At 44.8% G+C, this 20,677-nt stretch overlaps 1 protein-coding gene across 1 annotated transcript in view; it reads right to left on the bottom strand.

Moving 5' to 3' along the window:
* Positions 1–20,677, bottom strand: part of APOH (apolipoprotein H) — a 266,107-nt gene that overhangs the window by 204,267 nt on the left and 41,163 nt on the right. The window contains exon 2 of the mRNA XM_085617274.1: positions 8,517–8,693. Within this exon, the coding sequence (XP_085473400.1) occupies positions 8,517–8,693 (177 nt within the window). The remainder of the gene's footprint in view (positions 1–8,516; positions 8,694–20,677) is intronic.

Below are 20,677 nucleotides of genomic sequence, written 5' to 3'. Positions count from 1 at the left end.
TCCCCAAAGCGGCCTGGGTGGGTGTTGGGCGGTGAGGAGTCCTAGGCCTGGGTTAATGGGGGCACCACTCTTCCCCTTCCGTTGCCTGGACTTGGAATATTGCCCCGTCCACGGGCTGCGGTTTCCGCCTGTACAGGCCGACCCTTGCCTCCTTCAATTTTCCGCACCTCTATGCTTAGAGGTGCTCGGTGACACCCACGCTCAACTTGGCATTCAGCGGTGGTGGTTAGGGGTACACACTAATGGACTGCCTCTGTTGGACCCCATGTTGACCTGCCTCTCCTGACATACCCTTAGAAGACTACACTTGGGACCAAACTTCTTGCCGCACCTGCCAGAGCCTTTTCTGATTTTTGATCCATTTCTGCCCTTCTTAGGGGGCAACTCTTGTCGGGGTGCTCTACACTGCTGTCAACGCCACCCAGTGGGCTCTCACCTAGCCATTTCTTCTTTCCTCTCCACATTGCACATCATCCTCTCCACCGTCAAGAGAGTGGTTGCTTGTGCTGCTGCGGTGTCGTGGCAAGTGGGCTGTGTCTTCACCGAGAAAGGTGCTGGGTAGAGCCCCTCACCTTCATCATTGGAAAAGACAAGTCTACCCGCCCGGTGACCTCAGAGACCCAGATAAAAGAATGTACCACTAGTCCTGCGACTGGCCATCATGGAGGCGCTGGGGAAGTGGATGGCAGCCACCCATTGGCTGGAAACCTTGCCACAATCCTGCAAGCCATCCACACTTCACCAGCGGTGGTGGAGTCCAAAATTGGAGAAGTATGCATGGATGTGGTGCTGCTCTGCATGATCTCAGAAATGCCCTTTCACAAATCTCTGAGGTTGAGTCCCGGATTTCCACAGTAGAGGAGCATGTCACATCCCTCAATACATAGGTCTTCAGACTTCTCATGCATACATCAGAACTGCACTGCCTCACTGAGGACGCGGAAAACCACTCCAGGTGCAACAACGTATGCGTGATTGGCATTCCTGAAGGAACTGTACCTCAACAGTTTGTGGACTTTCTGGAGACATGGTTTAAGTCATGGATGCCCACAGGCCAATTGTCCTCCTGGTTCACCATAGAAAGGGCCCACTGGGCTTTGAGCCTCAAACCTCCTCCAAGATCCTCCCCCAGACCAATGATCACACGTATACTACATTTCAGAGACAGGGATGTGATCTTGAGGGAGGCCTTCTCATGATTGGAGGTCCGCTGTAGAGACACAAGTGTTCTCCTCTTCCCTGACTACAATCAGGAGGTGCAGCAGCAAAACCGTACATACATTGAGGTTAAGCAGAAACTCAGGGCCATGGGCCTACAATACTACCTCCTGTCCCCCACCAAGCTCTGCGTGATCCACGCCAACAAATCTCACTTCTTTGACACTTCAGAGTCGGACTGGCTGGGGCTCATGCCCCCACTGCTACCTCAATGCGAAGGTCTTCTAGGCCCACTGGATCTGCTGGGAACATGCAGGCACCCAAGCCGTAATTAAATCACACTCACTCCCAGAGCAGGCCCTCGCTAATGGATCCAAAACACCATTCGACTCTCCTCCAAGGCATGAACGCTCACCTTCACAAATGCACCATCCCCGGGTCTCCAATGCAGAGGGCCAAGAATCGGATCGGGAGACTCACCTTGACACCAAGCCTTTATTGCCGACAGAAACCCAGGCAGGACACAGACTTCTTTCAAAGTCCCACAGTCTAACTCCTTTGTTACCTATAATCAGAGGGAAATTATCGCCTTCTTCACTGTACGCTGTTCCGCCTATTTTGATGGCAATCACCTCTGCATCAGTTATTGAGGGGTTCAGTATTAATGTTTTCCCCTCTGTATATGTTGTTTCCTCTCCAATTTTCCTTTTTGGGGTGACAGATGCTTCTGGGGCAGAAGTATGGGGTGGGGAGGGAGTTGGGGAGTAGAGATTCAGTACAAAGCTATTGTTGTTTCTGTTAAAATTGGTTTGTTTTCTTGTTTGTTTTGCGTTTCCTTTCCGACACTGACACACAACCACACTATTTTCCAGGTAGCACTTACTGAGTCCCAACATCCAATCTTACACCGCGTGCCCAAGCTCCTGCCTGCATAGCAGTCAGGGTATTTTCTTTCCCTCCTCCCTGCTACAGAAGACACTTATCACCCCTGTGATGGCAGCCTTTCACATCTTGTCCTGGAACGTTCATGGCCTCCTGGACTGTATCACACACCACAGTCCTTGCCTTTGCCCACACGCACCTCCCAGAGGATCTCCTACTCCAAGAAACCCACCTTATGGGTAATTACTTCTCTTTCCTGGCAGGTAAGAGATACAACAGGGTCTTTCATGCGGGCTATACTCGTGTATCCCACGGAGTGGCCATTTTGCTACGTTGTTCCTTTCCCCTCTTACTTTCACATGAAATCCACGACCCACAGGGCAGCTTCCTTTCCCTTACTGGGATGCTTGAGGGCCAGGCCATCAACCTTGTGACTGTGTATGCTTTGACAGCAGCCCTAGGCACCTTTTTGTGTGACCTATCCAAGACCCTCCTGGATGTTCCACAGGGGCTGACAATGATCAGTGGAGACCTCAATGCAGTCCCTGCCCCAGAGATGTATGCCACAGTAACTCCCTCAATATCCAGGCGTTCTGGAGCCCTTTCGTCTCTCTGACTGGGCTGCTGTTCTGGGTCTCTGCGACAAGTGGAGGATACGGGACCCAAGGCACCAACAATATACACACTCTTTGGCTGCACATCATTCCCATTCACAAATAGATCATAACTTCATGCCTGCCCTGATTGTCGTGCCATTTCTCACACCTAGATTCTTTCTCGAGGTATGATCATGCTCCTCTCCTCCTCCATTTGGGTTTCCCCAGAGGTAGTCCATGACACATGTGTCATCTCAATACTTGGTATCTCCAAGAACCTACCTATGTCCAAACCTTAAATGAAGAACTGCAAACGTACTTCCACAATAAAGAAGGCTCCGTGGGCAACCAGTAAGGACACTATATGAGGGTTTGCCAAGGGTCGTATTAGCGTTAGAAAGGAATCTCAAGGCAGATCCCTGTGGCGATACTAGCAAACAGTTACATCTTCTATATGGAGAAATTTTCCTCTAATGAATGGAAGCTGAAAAGCATCTTTGGCATGCCATGACCGCCTGGGTTTAAGGATGGAGAGACAAGAATGGGAAGCTGCTATATTGGTTAGCCTCCTACAAACATGTAAATAGGATTGTGCCGGAAATCATCGATGAACATGGTACCTCCTTTTGTACCCTACCTGATATCTCACAGCCATTTGCCCATTAATATCATCACTTATACACCGCTCCCCCCTGGAAGAGATGTGGCCTATGTCACCCAGTTCCTCAGGGATATTCCACTCCCTCGCCTCTCTCTGACTGAGGCCAAAATATTGGACATGCCCTTTTTGGTTGAGAAGATTGTGGCCGCCGTGTTGGAGGTGGCTCTCAGGAGAACCCCTGATGGATTTCCCATGGAATACTACAAAGTGTTTTGTGATGTCCTGACCCAGCAACTTCTAGCCCTCTATAGGATGTTGAAGAATTTCGTGCTGTCCCTGCAGATATAGACACTGCTACGATAGTGGCGAATCCCAAAACACAACCTCCATCCCCAATATGTGCCGAATATCGTCTGATATCCCTCATCAACGGGGAGGTTACGATTTTTATGACCCTTCTGGCATCTCGACTCAGACAGGTTACACGTACACTGATACATCCTGATTTGTGCAGCTTAATGCCAGCCCGCAGTGCAAGACATTGCCTTCGATAGTTTCAAGTGGTCTACCCCACCACCACCTATTGCCTCCTGACTTAGCCCTGTTTGTCATTGATTTTTTGGAAAGGCGTTTGACATGGTGGACTGGGGCTACCTTTGGTTGGTGCTAAAATGGGTCGGGATTGGATCTCGCTTTCATGTATTGGTCCAGGCTCTTTATTCCAATCCTACGTCGAGGGTTCAGCTTAATGGTGTCCTCTCCCGACAGGGCTGTCCTCTGTCTCGCTCCTCTTTGCACTTGTGATCGAGCCATTCACGCAACTCATCCGCATTGATGCACAAGTCTGCGGATGGCAATAGAGTGACGGACACAAAGATCGTATAGCCTTATACACAGATAATGTTTTGCTTTACTTGGCGGACCCCGCATTGGCTGGCCCTCAATGTCTCCATTTCCTCCGTTGCTTTGGGGAATCCTCGGTCCTTAGGGTGAATCCATCCAAATCAGTACTGGAGCCGCTGACTGCCTCTCGGGACTGCTTCGACTGGCAAGACACCATACCCATCGTCGTCTTAGCTTTCAATACTTGGGCATCTCAGTGGCGCTGTACCCTTAACTCACCTGGTCCCTTAACATAGAGTCCGTGGCACGAAAAGCTAAGGCTGACCTTGCGAAATGGCAATCCCTTCCATTAAACGTCATGGGCCACATAGCTGTATTCAAAATGATGAAACTACCTTGCTTTCTTTATGCCTTTAAAAACTAGTCGCTATTCATACCGCAAATGTAGTTTCAGGCCCTGGATAAAATGACAGCCTCTTTTCAGTGGCACAGTTCAAAGACCTAACTGGCATATACACACTGAGAACTTTGCTCTCACAATGGTGTCCTGTGAATGGCTAACCTATGCCTCTATTATTGAGCCTCACATCTCCTGGCCATCCATGACTGGTTTAACGGGGGATGGTTAGACCCTGCCTACCGTTTGTAATTATCTCATTTGGGATTCCCTCAGATTCTTTCCATGATCTACGGCTCTCCCATTCCCAACTCCACCCCGTCAGTGACAAAAACGGCCTACAGACCTTGCAGCTCTGCAACACACATTGGAATACCAAACCCAGACAACAGACACCTCTTTGGCAAGGTACTTGGTTGAGGGAGGTGGCATCACTGCAGAATTTTGGGCGCTGGGACCTGATTGGAATCTCACAACTCGGAGATGTGTGGCGGGGGACACACATGTGATTGTTTCAAGAACTGCAAGTCACCTACGCACTGGCACCTGCACACTTCTATAAATACCTTCAAAAAGGTGGTTTATGGTTCTGTATTCAGACTTTAGTCCCTTCCCTTTGTAATTTGCTGGTCAACGGTGAGTACCTTAGGAGGTATACAATGTAGTGGTGGAATAAATACTGATATTTTTCCTTAATCCAGTATTTAGTTTGATTGTGTCTGTTCCATCGGTGAGGCATTTCAGGGGTACTGTCCTAAACATATCTGCAAGTTCTGTCCTAATGGTGAATATGTCACCAGGGTATGTTGGTACAAACCCCATTCCTTTATGGAGAACCCGACTTCACAATGAGTCCTTCCACATATACATACCAAACAAGGGAATTCCGTAACTAACTGTAGTATGTGAATGTTGTGTGGTTGTGTATACAATTCCAAAAGCTTGCTCTCATTATGATGCTGCCTTACACTCCTCTTCTGTAGCCAAGCACAACCTCAAATAAGCATCGGCAAATCCAGTAGGTCTGCCTTTAAACTGTTAACGTGTGGAAACAGAGACGATCACAAATGCTGCTTTCATGTGTTGCACGAACAAATGTTGGTTAGCACTGTAAAGCCAGGCCTAATGGCTTTGCCAGTGCATGGAAAAAAATGTCGTGAAAAACATTTGCTTTTGGTATAGAATGCGTTCATGAGATTGGTAAGGGCAGGTCTTCGGGTCTACGCAGTTGGATCTTTCTTGACTCGTAGATAATGCTTACTACTTTCTACACTACATTCAGGTTCCAGAGCTGGGGTATCCAAACTTTTCTGTAACAAAAGCTACTTATGTTCAATGAAAATCATCCCGAGCTGCTAATATCAGTGACGTAGTTCTGGCCACCCAATCCAAGATTGTCAGCAGTCATAACATCATTGCATTAGGCAGGGTTACAAGCAGTAGTACCCTCTAATAGGGTAATACATAGCAGCCATAGCTGTACCGCCCGGCAGCAACGTAATAATGGGAGTATCAAATCTCTCCAACTCAAATAATGTCTTGAAACACATTTTGAAAAATCAAACATTTTTCTCCAAGCAACAGCGAGTTCTCAAAGTACACACATTTTCATCATGAATATATATACTTTTTTTATTCTGGCAAGCAAATAGTAATTTAAATAAAGCAAAAGCTTCTATTGTTGTAGGCAGGGCTGCACACAGGAGGGCCACTTTCGAGGAACTGGAGAGCCACTGGTAGCTCACGAGCTACTCGTTGGAGGCGCCTGCTGTAGAGTAACTAACTGGTGGATCAGAAGTCAAAAGGGGCAAGAATCAATCATAGAAGGAAAAATGCGAATAGCAGGAAAAAAGCTCTCATATGGGAACAGTCCAATCCAGCAGCTAAAGAGCAGGAGAAGGAAAAACGAAGAAGCTGAAGAGGCAATGAAAGTGCAAGAAGGGCAGGAACCCCCAAGCGAGCAGCTAGCAGTAGCTAGCGTTGTTATGTATGGAGTGCACGAGCCCTCCCAAATGTTATCATGAGGTTGTGGGCCTAATTGCCTGGTCCGTCAGCACCATAAATATGCTCCCAGGAAAGGTGGAGGATTTTCAAAGCTTTAGAAACCCTAAAATCTTCCCCTCCTGAAGGCAAAAAGATGTCAAATTAGAATAGCGCTGTCACTGTTGCTTGTGTCTATACTTGTCTGATGGATGCCCATATTTCACCTGTGCTATTTCCCCTGCTCATTTGTAAGTCTTTTGAGTCCATTTACCTCCCGCAATATTGAGACTGTCATTGTCTCTGTCAAGCGCACAGTACATGAAACGATAGTGTGTGTGAATATATTGGAGTCATGCCATTACCAATCGTGATTTCGGGAAATGTTTTTGAGTTGGGCATTCTTTCAGATTAAATGCAATACCTGTTTTCTGGCATAATCGAGAATATCTGGTGCAATCACATATGCTAAACTAGGAGTAAGAAAAATAAGGACGAGGATGCTTCGTTTGTGTAAAGGCAATGGGGGCATTATGGCAATGTAACTGCTAATGCCAGAGTGGCCCAGTTGGCACAAAAAAACAAGGAAAACTAAAATGTGCAAGTAACAGAGCTGAGCTACAGGGCTGGCCGTAGGGTGTGGCCATATGCGGCAGCAGTCTAACTTGTTACTAGCTCATCTTGCTCCTCAAAGCAGTATATAGGGTCTAGCAGCTACCAGAGGAGGTGGTGTGAATGGAATTGGGTTAGGGTTGAAAAGCACCATAGCTCTAGGGGGTTGGAAAATACCAATTCAGAAATGTTGCTGCTTTCTTTTGTATTTTTGTTGGAGTGGGAACGTCCCGGATACCTCCATGCTCTGCTACAGATATGTACATGAGATGGAAACTGCTCATTGTCATGCAGGGGAGGCGTGTTAATGTGATGCAGGACACGTGGGAGGTTGCATGGTGTAGTAATGAGTAGTGTCCATTAGCTGGCCAATGCTGCTTTGTAGTATTAGGTATTGCACATGGAGGTGATCAGGACCTGGAGACTTTAAGGTGGGGTGGTTGAGGTAGCCTGAGGGGCTGAAGGTTCGAGCATAGTGTGGCATAGGGCTGCTGTTGCAGGCACTCTGTTTCACTGACAGAGGGGCAGAGGTACAGCTATAGGTGTAGCGGCTGGAGATACGTTGAAACCAGGCCTTGAGTGCAGTGTCTCAAATAGGGACATGGCCTGGGAAGCTGAGTTGCATGGATTTGGAAGAGATGTGCCTAGAAAGGTGAGGCGTTCTAATAGGGTGCCTCGAGGGCCTAGTGCTTGTATGTGTGGGAGTTGGTAATCTGGAGGTAGCAGGGATGGTGCCACTCTGCTAACTGTTAATAGCAAAGTCTATTCACACTCCCTACCCATGCATGCCAACCCCCTGGATTCAGGCGAGAGACTACCGATTTCAAGGCTGGTCTCCCGCCTCCTGATTCCTGCATGCAGAAAACAAATTCAGAGTTTTGTAAAACTACCGTAAATAAAAATGTTGTTCCCTACCAATCACACTAAAATGTACCCCTCCATGAATTGCCTATGACATCAAAGGTTAACGCTTATCCTTAATTCTTTTAGGAGGATATTAGAGCGAGCGACAGGCCTCGACATTTTAATTTTTGGCAGTCTTACACAAGCACAAACAAAAGCAGAATGTAGAGGCCTGTTTATGTTTGTGATAGTTTTGAACAATGTTTTTGTTTGAGCTAGGCTATTAAACTGCAGAAAATGAAATGCTGATTGTTTGACACCATATATACCAATAGACCCGATTTAAGTAGATTGCATCTGCTTTAATAGGACAGTGGGGAAATACATTATCTCAACTATTTTTTATCTTTTAAATCTTCCTGCTCCAAAATTCCTGTACACTTCCACCGCAGCTTTGCCATGTTTACCAAATCCCACTGAAATATTCATGGGTCAAGATTCTCCTAATATCTAGTCATAGAAAGCAAGTCACTTCCATAGTCCCTGTCCACAAAACCTACAGATGACGTCAAGCCATGTTAGATAACAGGCATGCTTTTCATACCTGCGCATTTCATGGTGGGTTTGTTCCATTGGCCGCTGATTGGACAGATCATCATGCGCTGGCCGCTGCGCTGTACGTAGCCCGGCTGGCAGGCGTAAATGATCTGTTCTCCAGGTTCATAGACCCTTTTCTCGGGCTCAGCTGCAGCAAACTCCACCTTAGGAGGGTGTGGACACGCTGAAAGAGAGATGACAACACAATTCTGCAATCATTAATGACATTAGGTGTTGGCATTCATGTCCTTTTCAGAGATTTGACTTAAAATGCTCCGTACTGCTCCTATTTAAAGTCTCAAGTCAGCGATGCGGCTAGCACAAGGTGTGTTTAAAATAAATAAATAATTTAACTTATCCCGTCGTATGTCGACTTCCCTGACCCCTCACCGCTCTTACCTTTGCCGGCCACCACTGATTAATAAACATTTTCTTTACCCCTCGTTAGTGAAGCTGCTTCGCAGCGGTGGTGCCCCCGTTACAGAGGAGGGGCGTTGCCACTCTGCTGGAGGACAGGAAACATGAACAATAAAAATGTAATAAAATAGATTTATTACCATTTTATTTTTTTGTGCTAGTAGCAGCCAAGTCTGAGGGCAGGGCAGAAGCAGGAAAGAATAATGTGCATTTCAGTTTAATGTGCGCATGTCACTTTGGCCGGCTGTCTTGCAACGGCCAGCCTGACATGCGCACATTAAACACTCTAACCCGAGCTGTCTTAGACTGCTGGGTGGAGAAAATTCACAGCCCCCCAGTGCTTCATAGAGCGCCAAACCAGCCTGCTCCAGCCAATCCTGGTGCTTCTTTCATGCTGCCTGAGCAGCATGAGAGCAGCACCAGGATTTTGTACAGGGGAGTTGCTGGCTGGAGTTCTGCAAGCCTGTGGGTCAGAGATTAAGAGAAGCACCGAGTACGAAGCAACAGATAAGTTCATCTTTTTTTGTTTAAATTCTTTTAACTCAGTGACAAGCACTGTGAGAAACTCGCAAAGCCCTCTGTCTCAACTCCAGAGCTCTCAACTGTGGCCTGTCATAAAGAGTTTAAAACGGACCACGATCGAGAGCTTTCGCACTGAGCCTAAGGCACTGCTGATTTGATTAGTGCCCGTCAGTGGGTTAATATTCGTCCATCGCCCCACCTGTTCTAATTACCGCTGGCCTCCGCTGCTGCTTTGTAGGGCAGTCCTGTTCGAGGAATACTGTCAGGTGATTAGATAACATAACATGTATTTGGAAAGCGTACATTCACCCTGAAAAGTATCATGGTACGTGGATATTGGATGTTTATTGTTACTCAACTCAATGGTACTCATGTTCTTGACCCGGAAAGATGAAAGACGGAGTGGACCACTGAGATTTCAACCTGTGGCCATGAGGTCAAATACAGGTCACTGGAATGGGTGCATTAGACCATAGAGCAATAGTCAAGACCTAGCATGAAGAAGTGTGTTGATCATACTTTGCTTCAGTGCCATATGTTTGATCGCCTATGTTTACTGAAAAATATTGGACTTCAAAATTATTAAAACCTATTTGAGCCTTTCATGCTAGATAACTCATTCCTTCAGTTTACCAAAATTTGGACTGAGAACATTAAACACTACAGTACCAAAATGCTTTAGGAGGCTAGTAGCTTTGTCAAATATGGGACAAGTGCTAATTTACTAAGGAGTGTGCTGCCCGAAGCTACAATATGCAAACATGTTGCGAGTGTCAACATCTTGTTTCCTCACTGGTATTGAGCAGCATATTTGCAGCCTTGCTCTGAGCAGGTATGAATTCTGTCCTATGAGGCCAACCCTCTTCAATGCATACATGATCCCTCTAGCTATCATTACCCGCTTCCACAACATAAATGTCCTCTCCTACACCGACGACATGCAATTTATTCTCTCCCTCACACAAAAGGCCCCAGACTCAGTTCAGGTTTAATGCCTGTATGACTGAAATCAGCCACTGGATGAAGACCAACTGTCTAAAGCTGAACAACGGTGAGACCAAAATCATGAGGTTCAGGAAGAGCACTACCCCTTGGGACTCCACCTGGTGGCCAACAGAGCTAGGATCGACACCCACCACCCACACCTAGAACCTTGCAATCGTCATCGGCAGCAAACTCAACATGACTGCTCAAGTCAACCCTGTCAGTGTCTCATCCTTCCATACCCTGAAGATGATGAGGAATATTTTTAAATGGCTCCCAATGAGCACCCGCAAAACCATCACGCATGTCCTCGTCAAAATGAAGCTGAACCATGGGAACACCTCTATGCTGGAATCAGCAAAAACTCACCAGAAGGCTTCAGACCTTTCAGAACTTGGCAGCCAGAATCACTCTCAACCTCCCACGTCACAATCACATTACACTACACCTAAAGGAGCTCCACTGGCTCCACACACACAAACGAGCACACTTCAAACTCCTCACCCACACTTTCAAGACACTATACACAACACTGGCCCAGCACACTAAAACAATTGCATCTGCTTTCACAAACCTCGGCTCATTTAGACTTCTACTTGCACACATCCTTGAAAACCAGATCTAGCAGGCGAGGCTTCTCCTACATCACTCCTAAAGCTTGGAACGAGCTGCTGCAACACATAAGAGCATCCTCCTCACTTCTTGAATGCCACAAGAAGCTGAAGACCCAGCTTTTTGAGTAGTCCCACTAGGTCCAAGATTTAGCTAGGCTCATGCATGCTTAGCGCCAGGATACCCTCTTAGGGTATAGTGTGCTCTACAAACCTATATAACATAACATAACACAACATAACTGATGATTGGCAAAAAGCATGAAATGAGTATAATGAAATGTCCTATATTTACTGAGCACTATTGCACTTCACAACTTCTTGAAAATTACCTGAGAATGTCACAAGTAGTTTTTAATAAATGTTATGTTATGTTACATAGCATTTTTAAAGCTCAACATCCACCCAAGGGTATCTTGGTGCTGGTGAGGTCATAGAGGGGGTGAATGATCGAAAAGGTCTGATCCAACCTACGTTTACTGAAGGCTTGCTTAAAAAGCCATGTCTTCAATGCTTTCCTAAAGGGGGCCAATTCCATGATAGTTCAGATCTCTATAGGAAAGGCATTTCACTCCTTGGGCGTATGTTCTAAGAACCTTCATCAGCCTGCCCTTACTTTCTTAAATCTAGGCACTACCAAAATGTTGGCTGATGCCGAGCAAAGAGTCCTTTTAGGGGAATATCATATTCGTCTGTCTTTCAGAAATTTAGGGGCCACTCCCATTAAAGACTTGAAGACTAAACAGCAGACTTTAAACGTAACATGGTGCTTAATAGGGAGCCTGTGAAGATTTTAAAGATAGGGGGCGAAGTGTGTTCTGCGAGTAGTCTGATCAACCTGACTGACGCATTCTGAATCAACAGTAATGTCTTTAGTTCACTATCGGGAAAGCCAAGATATTCGCAATTCTCATAATCCAGTCTGGAGCCAATAACAGCTGCTATGAGAGACTTCATGGTATCCAGAGTTTTTGTTTATTTAGTTATTTTATTAGATTTTCATCATATACAACAAAGTATAAACACGATGTCAACATATGCCACATTTATCAAGATAAATCACATTTGCACTAAAGTGTCAGTATCGCTTGTGCAAACATTTAAACCCCAGGAGTAGAGGATATATATCATCTCAGGAATCTAACTCATTAGGACTTATCTGGTACTATCTTATAATTGAGTCGTAAGGGGCCCCAAATATCTTTTGGTCTTGAGGTCACTGACAATTCCTCTGCAAACTGTTCCAGTTGTTTCTTACAGTATACCATATGAGTAAGCCACTGTTTAATTTTGGGTACGGATCTTTTGCCCCAGTGTATGGCCACTCTCTGTTCTGCCAACAGTAATACCACTGTTACTAACTTGCAGTGAACTGGTTGTACATATTTAACTAGGGTAATCAAGCCCATCTGGGGAGTGCAATCCACCGGCTCAATTACCATGTCTGATGGAATTTTCACTACTTGTGCACAGAATTGTAATTGGAGCACTCAGCCAGACTAGGTGATGGCATCCTCACTCAGCCCCATGCTCTTCAACATATACATGGCCCCTCTCGCAACCATCGTCAGAAAACACGGATTCAGCATAGTATCCTACACCGACGACACCCAGCTCATCCTCTCCCTCACCAAGGAACCCGGCATCACCAGACACAGGCTACAGGAAAGAATAAAGGATGTTGCATCCTGGATGAGCTGCACCTGCCTGAAGCTCAACTCAGGGAAAACAGAAGTCCTCATCCTCGGATCCACCCCCTCCGTGTGGGATGACACCTGGTGGCACCCCGCCCTTGGCAGCCCTCCCACACTCACGGATCAAGTCGGCAACCTCTGTATCATACTCAACTCCTCCCTCATCATGAACCGACAGATCAACGCCATATCTTCCATATGCTTCAACACCCTCTACATACTCCGCAAGACCTCCAAATGGATCCCCCCTGAAACCAGAGAGACCGTCACCCATGCACTCATAACCAGCAGACTGGACTACGGGAATGCCCTCTACGCTGGAATCAACAATTCTCTGCTCCACAAACTCCAGACCATCAAGAACACCTCAGCCAGACTCGTCCTCAGCATCCCACGACAAGACCACATCACCCAGCACCTACGAGACCTCCACTGGCTCCCTGTCAAAAAGAGAGTGACTTTCAAGCTGCTCACTCACGCCTACAAATCCCTCCACAACAGCGGACCCCAATACCTCAACGAATCTCCTTCTACGCCTCCAAGAGAAACCTCCGCTCTGCCAACCTTGTCCTGGCTGAAATCTCGCGCATTCGCAGAGCCAGAACGGAAGGAAGAGCCTTCTCCTACATCATGGCCAAGACCTGGAACAAACTCCCCCTCAGCATCAGACGGACCCTCACACTGCAAGCATTCAGGAAGGGCCTCGAGACCTGGGTCTTTGGCTGAATCGGAGCTGCCCGAATTTCCTCCCTCCCACAGCATCTTGAGACCCTCACGGATGAGTAGTGCACTTTGTAAATCCCTGATCGATTGATTGATTGAGTTAAGTAAGATTGAATCTTCCTGATTTTTTTTAGTAAGAACACACACTTGGGGGTCACTGCACTAATGTGCAGCCTAAGTGATGGATCTTGGTCAAAACTAATCCCAGGCTCTTCGCCACTGGTTTCGGAGCTGGAAGAATTCCCATATCCCAAATCCAGGGTCCAGAAGGTGTTAGTCCACAGCATGGGATTTTTGTCTAGAACCATGATCTCAGTCTTTTCCGCATTTAGTTTCAGGTGGTTTTGTCTCATCCAGCTAGAGATAAAGAGCATCATGTTCCTTAACCAAACTTGTATTTGTTCCGTGGTGTGAAGCTGGACTAGGTTCAGCATAGTTGAATAACCTGCAACCTCTTTCAACAATTTCCTTTATAAGGAGCTGAGTGTATATATTGAAGAGGTGGGGAGATAATGCAGTTTCTTGTGGGACCCGCATTCAACCTTAAGATTTGATGCTTTAAAAGGTTTTAGTTGGACTGCCTGGGTACTGTTTTCCTAAAAGCCGCCCACCATAGTCGATCCAACAGTATATTGTGGTCGACCATGTCAAAGGTCGCAGACAAATTCAACAATATCAACAGAGGACTGCATCCATCATCTAAATCCCCTTGCAGATCATTTATCACTGACATGCTTACGTACTGCGGTGTGGTCGAAACGTAGCTTGAAAGGGGAGGAGGTAATTGGAACTGGATAAAAAAGACCTCATCTATTTGGCAGTTATTTTTTGCGCAATATGGTAGGAAAGAGATGGGTCAAAGTTTGTTTAGGATTTTTGGGTCGTCCCAAAGGTTTCTTTAAAAGCGGGATCACAATTACTTTTTTAAAATAGTCGGGAACCTCTCCAGCTTGTCCATTCCCTCCTCTTCTTCTGTTTGCTCTCTCTCCAGCTTGTCCACTCCTTCCTCTTATTTGTTTGCTCTAGCATTTTTAGGTTGATATTATCAGACACCACAAGTACTAGAATGGCTGGGGTGCTAATAGATGTGTAATATAAAAGACAAGAGCTAACATGCTGCGGAACCTACAATTCAATAAAATATGATTATTTAAAGCCGTTGCATGTGCACCTTCATTCTTGGCTGATATTGGTCCAAATTGACTAAAGGAACACATTTTTTCCAACCTTACCCTGAAGAAGTGTGAATACTCTTCTAATGATTATTGGCAGAAGTATGAAATGTGAGTAAGATGATTGATAGTGCTTACTGAACAGTATTGGACTGAAAAGATTATGGAAAATACTTTAGGATTTCACAATAAGCATGAGGCACCATTTCCCTCAACCAAGAACTGAAATGTACAGAGATTATTCAGACCGGACAAGGATTTTGAAGAAACCCAAAGATTTAATATAATAATAATAATAATAATAATAATAATAATAATAATAATAATAATAATAATAATAATAATAATGTATTTCTATAGCGCAAACAGCTACCTCAAACAGAGGTGTCCCGGTGCTTAGCGGCAGACAGGTGAATAGATTGGTGCAGTGTTTAGACCTCGCCAAAGAGCCACGTCTTGAGGTGCTTACGGAAGGCGGATTCAGAGACCAGCATGTTGTAGAGTTAGTGCATTTCATAGCATAGCTGTCCTGACCACAAAGGCCCTTCCTCCCTTTCTGGCCTTGACAAACCAGGGAACACACATTAGGAACTTAGAGTTAGATCTAGGAGTGCGGGCTGATTGGTATGGGAGAAGTCTTTTTCTGAGGTATCTAGGTCCTATGTTGTGCATCGCCCGGAAATCAAGGGTCAAGGCCTGAAATTCCATGCGTTTTACAACTGGGAGCCAATGGAGGAACCTGATGTGAGGGGAAATGTGATGATGTAAAGGCACTCTACGAATGAGTCATGCAGCCGCTTTCTGAATCATCTGATGTCTGTGAATCAGATAGCTGGGGAGCCCCAAGTACAGACTAAATTAGCATAGTCTAGATGAGAAGTAACCATCGCATGTCCTACTGTCCTACTGCTATCTTATGGCAAGAGGTGCAAAAATTTTCTTAACATTTTTAGTTTGCCAAAGCAGACCGACGAGACATGGCGTGTGTGTGTTTCAAAAGATAGATCCGAGTCCCACTTGATGCCCAGGTTTCTAGCTGCCTTTGTCTGACAAGGCGGAGTGCCCAATTCAGCAGGCCAACAAAGACCTGCAGAAGGAGGAGAGGGCTGACCAAAGAATGTGACCTCCTTCTTGTCTGCATTTAATTTCAGCTTGTTGTTATTCATCCAGCTATTGATGTCTTTATGGCAACCCATTAATCTGGAAAACGGGTCCCTTGACTGATCGTTGAAAGAGAATATCAGCTGGGTGTCATCTGCGTATGAAACAGCCTTCAACTCCCAAGTGTCAATAAGATTGAAAAGTGGTACCAGGTAGATATTAAAGTGCAGGGGGCTTAATGCCGAGCCCTGTGGTACCCCACAACTCAAAGGCTTAGGAACTGTTTCTAGTCTGATTCCTCGTCCTATTCAAGGTCACTCTTAGGGGACAGTTGCATAAAAAATTGTTGATTGTCCCCCTTTGATGAGAGATTGTTTCAGAGTGTGATACTTCCATTCTTCTACACTGTGAACTCCTAATAAAAGCCTAATAAAAGCCTTGGCTGACCTCCAGAGAACAGGTTAAAAGCACAGCTGAAATGGGCATAAAGAAAGAGTTCAAAGTTTTATGCAAGAAGTGTGTACTTATATGGTGTGTTTGGCTGAGTGAAATGATATATATGTTTTTAAAAAAACAAAAGGAGATTTTGTTGTTCCCAGGCTACATCCGAATGCCCCTAAGTCTGCTACAACCGCACACTGTCAAATTAATGCTATTTTCTGCCTGCACAAGACTAGGTGAGAGTTATTGAGGCTGGGGAGGATATGACCTCACAGTTTACTTATGTGTGCTATGTGCATGCCATTTCTGGCATTGTCTGCTATGGACCATGCTGTGCGAACAGCATTTCCCTACTGCACTACGCAGTTTGCGTAGCTACGCGTAGTGTGCATAGTGCGAAGTGCACTTCGCGTAGCTACGCGTAGCGCTACTACGCAAACTACGCCCAGGGTTATGCAGAACCCTATTCGGTTGAAACGATGCCGAAACCGATTCGGTCAGAAGAGTTTTCGAATGACATCGTAATTGGCCCTTTAGTGGACGGCAGTATTTGGCCACTAATTGAGGATATGGTGATCGTTCAGAGATCTGATAGCGATCATAATCCCCTGCTTTTAAATATGGAGGGTGCCGCTCTTGAAAGGAAACCACCTAACCATATTTTAACGGAACAGGAGCCTCTTATAGCTAACAACCGTAGCGGAGTAACATTGGCGTAGGGTTCTCACCAATAGGGATTTGCACTCAAATATCTACGAGCTAATTGTATATTTTCTGTCTGGCCTGGATAGTGCCCATTTTTAGGGGCAACGTCTTTACTATTAATTCATGGGTATTTTTACGAGGCCCTGCAAGTGTTTTTTTCCAAACATGTTGCTTGTAAGAAGCCTATTGGCGGAACAAATAATAAATGGTACAACTCAGAGTGTAAATCAGCAATAGGTGCCTTAAAGTTAGCAGTTACTGAGCGTGACCAACCTGGTATAGCTCTGGCACAATGCAGATACAAGGCTGCGCTTGCTAGTGCCAAGCAAGATTTTGCAGATAAAAACTGGAAACATTTATTATCAGCAGCAAGGTGCAATGGTAACTGCTCATTTTGGCACATGATTGCACATGGAAGCTTAGAATGTATTACGACCCTTAGCTACCACATCCAGCCAGAGGTATGGGTTGGCAACTTCTCAATGCTATACGCCATGGATGAGGATATTGGCTTCATAGCGACCACTAGTGCTAACTTTAATAATCCAGGCATTCCTTCTTCTCCAAACACCATTATAGTACTGAGTTGGTCTTTAGCCTTGATGACACTGCATCAGCAATCAACAGACCGAAAGCAGGAAAAGCCCCCCGGCCTGACTAGATACCAGGCGATTTATATAAATCTAAACCTATGATATAGGCTCCTTACATATATCTTTTGTCAATTTGTATATTATCTGGAGGGTATATTCCTACAGCCTGGTAAGGGGCCGAGATAATTACTATATATAAAAAGGGAGATGCCTCAATCCTCTCCAACTATAGACTGATCAGCTTGATCGATAATTTGCAAAAGATTTTTGCGAGGCAAGTCCTAGATAAACTCCAAGCTTGACTAGATGGCAATGCGATCTTGTCTTCCTATCAAGCGGGCTTTCGATCCAAGATAAGTACATGTGATTAAGCCTTCAGATTCACTTACTCATGTTGAAGTATGTGTTGTTAAAGAAACACAAATAATATGTAGCATTCATTGATCTGAGGGCTGCTTTTGATCTTGTGGCCCGCGAAATGTTATGGAGAGTTATGCTAGATTTAGGTGAGCCAACTAATCTGGTAAACCTGATAGCCAGATTAGACAAAGACAATTATGCCCGGGTACGATGGGGGAAAAGGGCAAACTTACAGGCAAGATTTCAATTGAGTGTGGGGTGCGTTAGTGGTGGGCACTTGCTCCCACTTTGTTTTCCCTGTTCATTAACGAAGTGACCAATAGGCTTATAGACTGCAAGAATGATTCTTCCATCTTAAATAGTAAAAAAGTGCCGATCCTGCACTTTGCAGATTATTCCCTACTAATCTCCACAACACTAATTGGCATACAAACGTTAGTGGACACATTTTTGGTTTTCTGCAAGGAAAGGGGTTTTGAAATCATTGTTGCAAAAGCAAACTTTAATGGTCTTTGGGAAGGGGAAGGGAAAAACATGAATGGTCGCAGTCGAACCACTTAAGAGGGTAAACAGCTTTGGCTATCTGGGGATAAGGTTAACTGACTCACTTGGATGGGAGCAACAATTATACAAAAGTTACCTTACCCCATGTCATAGGGCAAAGTCAATATTGAGGTTCTGCAGACAGTCACAAATTCGGCCACTGACCCCAGCATTAGAGGTCTGCTGTGCAAAAGCCCAAAGTGGCTCGTTGTATGGAGCTGAGATATGGGGTTATACGAACACCCATAAATTGATGGTATGTGAAAACATCTTTGTCAGGTCACCTGTTTCAGTACCTGTTACCACACCTCTGACTCCATAATTCCTCGATTTAGGGATGAAAAGAATTAGGGATGTGGCCTCGCTTAAACCCTTAATGTACTGGCTGCGCTTGTGGACGACGCCCAGCTAATTGATTAGTGCAATTCACAATGGGAGATCCTGGCGATTAGTGGTGCAAAAATATTACTGTGGTTCAAACACATTGCAAATTGGTGTAGACTTTTGGAAATGCCGAACTTGTGGGATCAATCAGAGGGAGGGAGCAAAGATGAATTACCTAGAGTAAAGGCGAAGTACTGGGCGTACGTGGCACTATGCAGTGAGCACGACCAATGGTCACTTAACAACATAGGGTCTCATTTATGAAAAGTGACGCATCACTGCGTGAAAACAGTGATGCGTCACTTTTCACTGCGCCCTCCCTGCGACTCCAATGATGCGTCATATTTACAGTATTTCTGACGTATCTGTAGACACAAAAGTGACGCATTGCTGGAGTGTGTCACAAAAGTGACGCAACTCCAGCAATGTGTCCTTTCACATGGGGCAAGCTCCATGTGAAAGGGCCTGCGTCAGTCTTACGCCTGCTGTGAGGCAGGCGCAAGATATTGACGCATTTGCACCCTAGAAGTGGCGCAGTGAAATCTCGTAGATTTTGCTGCATTACTTCTACGATGCTTACTTACGTGGGAACGCCCACCCTGCATACATTATACCTGACGCAGGTATAATGTAGCGCAGGGGTTTACAAAGTGACGCATCTACCTAGATGCGTCACTATGTAAATATGGTGCAACAAGGTACAGTTTTTACGCCGCTGATGCGTCACAAAAAGTGACGCACCAGCGGTGCAAAAATGACACAAGGACTCATAAATGAGCCCCACAGTTCTTAAGCTATAAGCTCTGCCCTAGGTTTGACTCCTATGTGGATTTCATTCCTCCATCACTCGCCAAAAGTTTATTTGTTAGGTTTCGTCTGGGCAGCTTATTTTTAAAGATTTCTAACAACCAGATTATTGACCTAACATCAGAATTATGTCCTGCATGTGGTCGAGCACAAGAAATTCGAGGAACACATTTTGTTTTTCTGTACTAAATATCACCAGATTCGCAGGAGGTGGATTCAACCAATTTGCTTAACTCTAGGATTTAGACAATATTGGGTTGCTTATAGAATTCAGAAGAGTGATACGTCTGATCCAATAGTTTTTGCAGTAAGTCAATTTTTTCTTTACTTCTGGATCAGGCAACATAAGTTTGTAACCCAGATCGTTTAGGCCGGCCATGTGCTTGATCTACTAAACCCTGCCATCATAATTATGGAATCAAAGGATACTGTGGAAGCTATGTCCAGGCAAGAAAAGGTGAATTGTGTTTTGTAGTTTAGATTGTATTTCTTTATATTTTAGCAAGATGTGAACTTCTTAATCAGAAGTTTGATCGTTTTATCGTTCATATTCTTTGATCTCTTGTATATTTATGATGCTATTTCCATGGATTTTATCTTCTTTTGTACATTTTTTAAGACTGCGCAAATAATGGATTTTGTATATTTTGATGGTTCAAAGAAAAGAAAATGAATAAGGTTTATTATTATTATTATTATTAGTTAAAATTGTTTGTCCAAAACATCATGGCTTATAACTACATTAGGTTGTGGTTGAGAGTCCATTATGTTTTAATTCATTTATATCTTACTGGTGCACACATATATCGTATAGATCAAATAAATCACAACTTTCTAGGACTTTTGATGTTTAAGAGGCAGAAAATTTAAATGTAGGAAAAATGTAGGGGTATTTAGAGTTCAGCGGATGTGGGTTATTAGCTAACAATGGTTCACTGACAAAATATAGCCTCCTAAAATATTGCGCTAGAAAAATATCAGGACATAAATATTGCAGTCTAAAATATCGACAACCTATACTTATAATGGTAAGCATAAATATATTTGAAGAAAATATCATTGTCACTAATATCGATGTATAAAATAGTGTTTTTTAAACATATATACATTT

The sequence above is a fragment of the Triturus cristatus genome, chromosome 7, assembly GCF_964204655.1.
Source record: "Triturus cristatus chromosome 7, aTriCri1.1, whole genome shotgun sequence".
In the NCBI taxonomy this organism is placed as follows: domain Eukaryota; kingdom Metazoa; phylum Chordata; class Amphibia; order Caudata; family Salamandridae; genus Triturus; species Triturus cristatus.
This window is presented reverse-complemented; position numbering and strand designations above follow the sequence as displayed.